This window comes from Rattus norvegicus, chromosome 1 (assembly GCF_036323735.1).
Source record: "Rattus norvegicus strain BN/NHsdMcwi chromosome 1, GRCr8, whole genome shotgun sequence".
NCBI classification, from domain to species: domain Eukaryota; kingdom Metazoa; phylum Chordata; class Mammalia; order Rodentia; family Muridae; genus Rattus; species Rattus norvegicus.
In genome coordinates, this window is record NC_086019.1 from 149,646,752 (window position 1) to 149,657,168 (window position 10,417).

The 10,417-nt window shown below is 35.9% G+C and overlaps 1 protein-coding gene across 1 annotated transcript; it reads left to right on the forward strand.

The window, feature by feature from the left end:
• The first annotated feature begins 295 nt into the window (after positions 1 to 295).
• Or14c40 (olfactory receptor family 14 subfamily C member 40) lies at positions 296 to 1,288 on the forward strand. The gene has a single exon (NM_001000692.1). It carries the CDS (start codon positions 296 to 298, stop codon positions 1,286 to 1,288), a length of 993 nt encoding a protein of 330 aa, NP_001000692.1.
• The last annotated feature ends 9,129 nt before the right edge of the window (positions 1,289 to 10,417 follow it).

Sequence of the window (10,417 nt, forward strand, 5' to 3'; positions counted from 1 at the left end):
AGAGGGGATGGCTTAGGGTGTTTTATGTACTGGAGATGTGGAAAGGGGATAACATTTGAAATGTAATTAAATAAATATCCAATAATAAAAGGAAGAAATACAGGAGAACACAGTAAACAAGTTTATGTAAGCATAATAAATTCATATGCATACCATGAAAAATACTTGATTTTTGGCACATGAAGTCCAGGTATAGAGGGAAAAGTAAGAGTTTTAAGAGAAATACTAGTGATCTATCAATTAAATTTTCTCAGTTGCTGCTTTTCTCTTTCAGATAAACCTGTAATTTGAGATTATGGTCAACTCCACCCTGGTGACTGAGTTCCTACTGGAATTTTTTGCTGAGACTTGGGAGCCCAGAATCCTACTTAGTATGCTGTTCCTGTTGGTGTATATTGGCAGTCTGTTAGGGAACCTTATCATCATCATTGCTACTACAGTTGACCATACCCTGAATACACCCATGTACTTCTTCCTCAGGAATCTGTCCATTTTAGACATGGGCTATGTATCTGTTACTGTGCCAAATGCTTGTATCAACTCTCTCACTGATCACAGGAACATTTCTGTGGCCGGATGTGCAGCACAGGTCTTTTTATTCTTCTTTTGTGCATGTATAGAGATTCAGTTTCTTACCATCATGTCCCAGGACCGCTATGTGGCCATCTGCAAGCCTCTCCTCTATGCTGTGATCATGAACCATCAATTCTGTGTTCAGATGACACTGGCTTCCTTATTTATCTCTCTTGTCCTTGCAAGTGTACACACTTTCAAAACCTTCCAGCTGTCCTTTTGTCACTCTAATGTAGTCCCTCAGTTCTTCTGTGATATCCCCTCTTTGTTGAGGCTTTCTTGCTCTGACACATTTAGCAACAAACTCTTACTTTTTTTGACTGCCTTTGGGCTCAGTGGTACCTGCTTTGCCTTCATTGCCATTTCATATGTTCGCATATTATCAGCTGTGTTGAAGGTTCCTGTCAAAAGGGAGCGAGGAAAAGCCTTTTCCACCTGTGTCCCTCACATTATTGTCGTGTCTATGTTTTTTAGTTCTGCTGCCTATGTGTATTTAAGACCTCCAGTAGTAACATTTGAAGTAGTTAAGGAGATGACTCTTTCTGTGTTTTATACCATTGTTCCACCATTCTTAAATCCTATCATTTATAGCCTTAGAAACAAACAGATAAAGGAGGCTGTGAAGAAAGTAATATTAAGAATTTCTTTCATATTTAAATATAAAAGGAATGAGTATTTATCTGAATTTTCTAGAGGAAGAAAATTGACCAAATAAAAAGAAACATTTATGCATGAATGCACACACACACACACACACACACTCACACACACACACACACACACACACACACAGCAGGTATAGAATTAGTCCTACTTTCCCAAACACTGATGAAGCTCAAATGTACAGAATGAAAGCAGTAATATATTTAAACAATGACTTATATAGAGATAAGATAGAAAAATACACACAAACATATTTATATATACATATACATATATACAATATGCGTGTACATAATATACAGAGACATAGACATAAACATATCCACACATATATTAGAACAATTAAACCTCTGACAAAAAATATGAGGTAAGTTATCTGTATGGATACCTGTAAGTTTGTTTTCCCTTGGCCATCTACTTATGGGCATGTGGGCGTGCATTCTTCCTTTAAGAGTAATTCGTTTACCCTGACAGACTTCCTTGGAGGAAACTAATCTTATGCTTAACAGTGGTTATCAGTTAGAGATTCTTTCTAAGTTAGAGATAGACACATGTGTCCCCTCTCATTTTAGCTCCAGTATGCTTTATGGTGAGAACTATATAGATGCATGCATGCTAACTCACTCTCTGTGAATTCATTGGTGCACCGACCAGGTTGATATTCTCTTTGTGTCTTCTATCACCTCTGGCTTTTATACTATTTTCTTCCTCTGACATAGGACTCCCTGAGGTCAGAGAAAAGGTTTAGACAGAGACACCCAGTTTAAGCTGATAGTTCCATGGTCTCACTTTTTACATAATATCTGGCTGTGGGTTTTGTATTTTGTCCCATATGCTCCATGGAGAAGATTTGATGATGGATGAGCAAGACACAGATCTGTAAATATAGCAGATTTTCATAAGGAGTCTTAAAATCTTTTTATTTAAATAAAAATGTTAGAACAGTAATATCTGGTTTTATCCTAGGTCCCAGAGCTATGTACTTGCACATTTGTGATTAGCTCGGCAATGGGGAGTATGGGGTCCATCTCATTGAGACAGCCTTAAGTCAAATCACACACTGGTCAGTTATTCTCACAGTTTGTGTAGCCATAAACCTAGCAAATATTGCAGCTGGGACACAATTTTATATTGAAGTATTTGTGGCTACATTGCTGTTTACATTTCTGCTTTGCTAACCTGAAGGTAGTTTTCTGTAACAAATACACTACAATGTAGGAGTTATGTTACTTTTATGCACTAGCTTAACATTCCCATGTCTAATGAGATGTACTGTATGTTTATCTTCAGCAGTGATAATTAGCTGTCAGTTTTTGGAGAGCAACTTATTGTATTGCCAATGTCCTTGATGGTTTTAGGAGTTTACATGGGACCTCTTGGGCAAAAATTTCCCTTTGACATAACCCAATCCTTGTACTGGGAACATAACTTGATGACAACATGTGGCAAATTAGGATTCTTTCTCCTCCATTGCTTGATGATTTTCTGTAGATTGTCTCTTTGTGTGTGTGTGTGTGTGTGTGTGTGTGTGTGTGTGTGTGTGTGTGTAAATAAAGAATATCTATCAAATTAGATTTTCATAATGCTCTTTCTAAGGTCCTCATTTTTAGCCATCTCTCTCCATAATCCCTCTCTGTTCCCCTCTTTTCTGAATCACCTCACTTAATAATCCTCCCATTCCAGTCCAGCTTTCCACTGGTAACTATTTGTTCTATTTCATTTTTCCAATGTTCTCTGCTGTCCCAACCTACTCTCTTACTGTATACCTAACTTGTTTGGTTCTATGAATTTTACCCCAGTTATTGCTGACTAATTTAAGCTAATATTCACTTTTAAGTAAATACATAGCAGATTAGTTTTTTTAGGATCTGGGTTAGTCCAATTGGGATGACTTTTTTCTAGTTCCATGCATTTACCTGCATCATTTCATTGTTTCCTTTTAATATTTTTTTCATCTTTGTTGATTTGGGTATTTCTTATTTACATTTCATTTGTTATTCCCTTTTCCGGTTTCTGGGGCAAAATACCCCTAGCCCCTTTCCCTCCCCTTCTCTATGAGTGTTTCCCTCCCCATCCTTCCCCCCATTACCGCCTCCCCCAAAAATCATGTTCACTGGGCCTTCAGTCTTGGCAAGAGCAAGGGCTTCCCCTTCCACTGGTGCTCTTACTAGGCTATTCATTGCTACCTATGAGGTTGGAGCCCAGCGTCAGTCCATGTATAGTCTTTGGGTAGTGGCTTAGTCCCTGGAAGCTCTGGTTGGTTGGCATTGTTGTTCATATGGGGTTTCAAGCCCCTTCAAGCTCTTTCAGTCCTTTCTCTGATTCCTTCAACATGGGTCCCGTTCTCAGTTCAGTGGTTTGCTGATGGCATTCGCCTATGTATTTGCTGTATTCTGGCTGTGTTTCTCAGGAGAGATCTACATCCGGTTCCTATCAGCCAGCACTTCTTTGCTTCATCCATCTTATCTAATTGGGTGGCTGTATATGTATGGGCCACATTTGGAGAAGGCTCTGAACAGGTGTTCCTTCTGCCTCGATTGTAAACTTTGCCTCCCTATTCCCTCCCAAGGGTATTCTTGTTCCCCTTTTAAAGAAGGACTGAAGCATTCGCATTTTGGTCATCCTTCTTGAGTTTCATTTGTTCTGTGCATCTAGGGTAATTGAGCATTTGGGCTAATAGCCACTTATCAATGAGTGCATACCATGTGTCTTTTCCTGTGATCGGGTTACCTCACTCAGGATGATAGTTTTCAGTTCCATCCATTTGCCTATGAATTTCATAAAGTCATTGTTTTTGATAGCTGAGTAATATTCCATTGTGTAGATGTACCACATTTTCTGTATCCATTTTTCTGTTGAAGGGCATCTGGGTTTTTTCCAGCTTCTGGCTATTATAAATAAGGCTGATATGAACATAGTGGAGCACTTGTCATTTTAATATTTTTTCTTTATTCTTCTTTCATGCAATACATTTCCACTGCATCCTTTCTGCATCTCTAATTTCCACCTTTCTCCCAGACCAACTGCTATTTCATTTCTCTTCAAAAAAACAGCAGTGATATTAATTGAATTGATTATTCATATCAAGGCTGGGTGAGGCAACTTAAAAGAAGGGAAAAAATACCACAAGCGGGCAAAGGGTCAGGAACACTCCCATTTCCATTATTAAGAATCATGTTTAACACATGGCTAATGTCCCATTGTGTACATTTACCAGATATTTCTTACATTAGCATTCTGCAATTTTATGAATATTTATGAAAGCCTTGAAATCATGAAAGAAGAATAAAAGACGAGCTATGGATAGTTGTGGATTAATTTACATAGTTTTGATAGTATTTTGGAGATGTTATAAAATAAAAAAATTATGGATGTAAAATCAATAAAAAGTATATCAAAATCACAAGGGTTAAATACTGTGCTGTATGTATTATTTATGTATGGAATCTGTGGGGCAAAATTCATGAGGATAAATTTCTTTTAATTTTTTGTCCATTGATTTATTTATCAGTCTGCTGAGTATTTACTGACAAATAACCACATCCTTAGATTTAATGATCTTATGTTTAGGAATAGCAATTGATCTTTCCTTAAGTGCTTAGCAGTTTTTCTTCCTATATTTTCAGCAAATCTTATATATGGTCATGTATCAAGTATGAATAATATTCACAAAATTATAAAATTATTACAGCAGACAACACAGATTTTATTAAATTACTTTCATTATAATCTAGAAGAGAAGCTACTAATAAAATAGAAAAAATCATTAGAGCCACAGAACTAAAACTGTACATCATACCTTAAACAAACAGCTTATATACATGAAAGTCGAATAATAATCTCACAAAGCAACCTTAAAATGTATCAAATATAATGTAATTAAGCAAACAACTATAATTTATTGAGGCACACTATGATTGTTTTACATTTCTAACTCTTATATATAGAACACAATGAGTAAACTTCATGAAGGTTCTCTGTGGTGAGGTAAAGCAGCATTTAGAAATATGTCACAGAATGATATAGCTGGATCTTGAGGTAGATTCCATTTTCCGGAGGAACTATAACATTGATTTTCATGACTGTACATTTGGATTCCCACCAGTAAGAAAATCAACTTTTGTTTCCCTGATAGGTAGTTGTGTTAGACATTTTTTAAAATGTTTCTCAGCCATTTGAATTTCCTCTTCTAAGAGTTCGCTGTTAGAACTATATAAATTTATTGAGTGGGTTCTTTGTTTTCTTGATATGTAGTTTCTTGAGTTTTTAAAATATTTTGAATATTAGCTCTCTACTGAATGTAAAACTGTGAGAAATCTTTTTCCATTATATAGGCTTCAATTTTCTTTGAATGAATGATGATTTAGTATAAAGCACAACCAACTTCATTTTTGAAGATACTACACTTTTTTTAAAGCAGGGTCTAAACTCCAATACCAGGGAAAAAAATCACAAAGTACAGCTAAGTAAATGTTCTATAGCAATCCACCTCCCGTAGCAACTACTAATAAGTCTACAATGGCAGGACCAAGGTACATAGAGATAACCCGTAGAGAATAGATATCCTGAACTTCTTATTTGTCAGTTGGTTACTCTCTCTGTTCAGATCCTGCAGATAACATCAGAAATGCAGTTTTTAAAATATTAACTTTCTGAAATGTATAGAAATTCATTTGTTCTAACCACAATAAAATCCCTGAACCCCTTGACTCTGGGCTTTCACTCTGACCAATTGCAAAGGGGATGGTGGGAGACCTTCCTCTAAACTTCACAATAAAGATCCTTATGTGTTTTACATAGGAATTAGCTCCTTTGTGATCTTCAGGTATCTGAAAATTGGGCATAAAAATAAAAGCTTCTTCATTTCGTGAGGTAACATTTATTAATTGTTGATCTTCGATCATGTCCTAATGATGTTCTGTTAAAAAAGTCTTTCCTTTCCTGTGGAGAGCCCTTGATGCTGCTTTTAGGCTACTGGAAAGTATATTTACACTAAGCTAGGAGTGTAGACTCAGATAAAAATATTTACATCTGGGCTAATGCAAGGCTTAAGGTGAATACAGACAAGGACTGTATGGCATTCCTTTTATCTTGGTCTTCTTGTTAAGCCCCTAGACACAATGAGTATGGGACTTTGTTTATTGCCTTGTTTGATTACTTTGTCTTTGAACTAAGAACTGACTCTATTGTTTGCAAGTACCTAGAATGGTATAAAATCAGAGCAGGAAAATTTAAACCCTCTTTATCACTGGCTGAAGTCATGCCATAATGCTCACTTATTGTCTCTTCTTTCTTTAATCGTCACTCACTTGTAGGTTGATGTCATATCCTGATGAAGGCAGGTACAGGATAGAATGAGGCCTGTCATTGGACAACAAGGAAGGATGGGTGGGAGAAAAGTATTAGAGAGGAGGGTCTGCTGGAATGAAGAGGAGGCAGCTGAGAGAACATGGTGGTGGATGTTAAGATTCCTCTCTGCACATATTACAGGTTGTTATGACTATTCTTAAAGGATGAATGTTTACAGGATTTTGTGTTGTCTAGATGGGCAAATTATATCTCATGTATTGGATCAGAGGATATTGTGTGATGTGTTTTATCTTGTGGCAACTTAATTGAGTTCAACAGAATGTATGTTGTCCAGAGGAACCAGGCCATCAGGGAACTGTAGTGTGTATGTGACCTAGTAGACCTAGTGTGGATGCAAGACAGGAAGTTGAAGATACGGAGCTAAAAAGATCTAGACTAGCTATCAAGAGGCTTTCTTCTCAGTCCCTTTCATATAAGTGTAGTCAGTGCCTCCCACCAAGTTCAGTATCTGTTGCTGCTAAGAGAGCTAGGAAGTCAGGCCCTCTTGATATGCACATATTCTGGAATCAAAGTATTATGTTTTGGGATAACCATATTTTATATTCATATATATTAATGCATATTTAAAATGATATTTGTCATAACAACAGCGAAAGAACTGATGTTTAATTATTCTATTGAATGTGCTACAGAAGTTCCTCTATTGTTTTAGTGCTATCACTTTGGGATTTTGTTTGGGATTTGTTCTGGCTATAACTAGTATAAGTAAAATAACATAACTTTTTTACTTTTAACTAGTATAAGTAAAATAAATCATTGTATATTCACCTTATAGAATATTTTATATAATGTCTTTTACATAAAAGTGTGGATCTAAAATCATTCATTTGTAATATAATGCCAAAGTCCTGTAGGGTCAAACAAGAAGTAAAAAAAATGTAAGTGTTAGGAGGGCACTAAGCTTAGCCCTTTCTAGCCTGTGACTTGTAGGACATTATTTGACTTCACTGAATCTCAGCTAGGTTCCCCTTCTGTATCAAAAAGTAAAATAAGTGCTTAGACCAAATGATGGCTACATTTCATCAAGAATACATGAAGCATGATTAAAGAGCATCAGAAATACTTCTGGTAAATATGTCTGGTAAATTGTCAGTGTCCACATGATAGAAAATGAAGACAATCATTCCTTTGAAGAGGACATTAAGAGTGGTTTGTGTATAACTTTCAATTTTTACTTCCATAAACTTTATTATTTTTTAAAAAGCTTTCCAATAAGTAAAAATATTATGTTTTTCTCCTATTTTAAGTTTATGTTATTTTTAACATAATTCATTAATATGTGGTTTATTATTTTCCATGAGAAATGCAATATAAAATGAGGGTCGTGGTATCTCAACCTTACTGAACCTAGGCAGACTTCTTCCTGATGTTAAAAAACGTGATCCATTTCCAAATTTGACACAATTATTCCAAGTTCAATGATTTATTGCCCAGGCCTTCTGTGATATCTCCTGTCTCCACGCATACCAAATCCAGCCGCACTATTCTCTTCCAGTCCGCATTTGCACCCAGGTTCACTCTTTCTGCCTCCCCTAGGTATTTTGTTCTCCCTTATAAGTGAGCATCAATTGGAGCTTCCTTTTTGTTTAATTTCTTAGGGTCTGTGGGATGTATCATGGGATTCTGTAAATTTTAGCTAATATTTATTTATCAGTGAGTACATATCATGCATATCCTTTTTGGTGTAGATTTCCTCACTCAGGATGATGTTTTCTAAATATTTTCAAATTGTGTAAACTTATTTTTTAGTCCTTGTATCCATGCTATGTGAGTGTACATGCCATGCAACATATATGGACGTCAAAGGACAGATTTTAGCTATCTATGTATTATATTCTTACAACATCTAGTTATCAAAAATTGGACTCAGCCAGCTGGACAACATTGTTGCCCTGTTGTAAACATTTGAACAATGTGATATCCTTTTGATAATTAGCCATGTCCAACTGTTCCATGGGTTGCTTATACCCAAGTATAAGATACAAATGCAGACCAAGAAGAAATAATAAATGTGCTCAAAACATGAGATAATTTTCTTTTTTCATTGATTTGTTTCTTTATTCAAATTATATTTAGATTGCAGCTGTGTTTATCATCTGAAGGAGTTTCCTACCTGAAATTATGGTTGCTACCCACCATGTCTAGGAAACTTTTCCAAGCTCAGTATACAAAATAAAGGACTCCCTTTCTTACAGGGCTTTCTCTTTTCTGCCTGATCTTATAGCAGACTGTATTTAAGCCCAGGTATCTAACCTTATCTAGAGGATTAGCATGAAGAAGTCCTTCTCCAAGCATACCATGACTTAGCACATATGTCTTGTTCAGTTCTTCCCATAATAATTAGGGACTGGGTTATGACCCATCTGCTCTTCCAGCATGTAAACCCCCCCAAAAAAAACCCTCTGAGGAAAGTCACATAGCCTCTGACTACATTACAACTTCAATTTCCTGTCTCCCAATAAGAACCCAAATAAAGAAAAGCTGTTTTATTGTAGCTGATCCCTGAAGTCAATTACTCATCATTACTCAAGCTATCCAAACTCAGTCCCTTGCCTCCTTTTCCCATTGTCCTCTTGGGACAGTGACCAACAGTCCACAGAGGAATGTAGGGTTACAAGTTAATTATTTCCTGCCTTCTACTCCCCTTGGCTCTCATTGCTTCTTTTGGTTCTAGAGCTTCTAGGTGCAATGTTATATTACTAGCATGTGATCTCTTCAATTTCCTAATGAAGGCACTTATAGCAATGAACTTTCCTCTTAGTAATTCTTTCACTGTGTCCCTTAAGTTTGTGTATATTTTTTTCATTGAATTCTATGAGGCCTTTTATGTCTTTATTTTTTCCTAACACAGTTAGTCATTGAGTAGAGTGCTGTCAAGTTTCCCTAAGTTGTGTAGTCTTTCTGTTGTTGCTGTTATTATAGAAGCCCAGCTGTAAGTTATGATGATCTGATAAAATATAGGGGATTAAATCAATTTTCTTTTATTGATAGGGCTTGCTTTCTCACTAAGTATATGGAGGATTTTGCAGAAGGTTTCATGAGGTGATGACAAGACGGCATATGCTTTTGTGTTATGGTGAAATGTTCTATAGATATCTGTTAAGACTGTTTTAATAATAACATTATTCCTCTGTTTAGTTTTTGCTTGGATGACCTGTCATTTGTTGAGAGTAGGGTCTTGAAAGCCACCACTATAAATGTATAGGTTTTAATTGTGATTTAAATTTTAATAATGTTCCTTTTATGAATGTAAATGTCCTTGCCCTTGAACTTGTGGTGTATATATTTAAAATTGAGAAGTCATCTAGGATGATTCTTCATTTGATGGGTATGTTGGGTCCTTTCCCATTTAAATAATTTTACCTGACAGTAATTTTTTTTCTATTTGAAAGACTACACCAGCTTACTTCTTTTGTCCATTTGCCAGGAAATTCCTTTTCCAACACATTTCCTTTGAGATAAGATCTATCTTCAATGTTAAGGTTTATTTCTTGTATGCATCAGAACAACAGACCCTGTGCTTGTATCCACTTGCCTATGTCTTTTTACTGGGAAGTTGAGTTCATTGTTGTTGCGAAATGTTAATGAAAAATAATTGTTATTACTGTTTGTACATGTCTGTTATATAGTAATACAAGTATACAAGTAGTATTAGTTGTAAATGTAGTGTGTGTGTGTGTGTGTGTGTGTCTTTGTGTGTGTTTGCTTTCCTTCTTTTGCTTTTGTTGGGGGGTGTGGAATTGTTTATTTGTGATGTTTTCTTGGGTATAGTTAACCACTTTCTATCGTTTTGTAGGGTTGAATTTGTAGA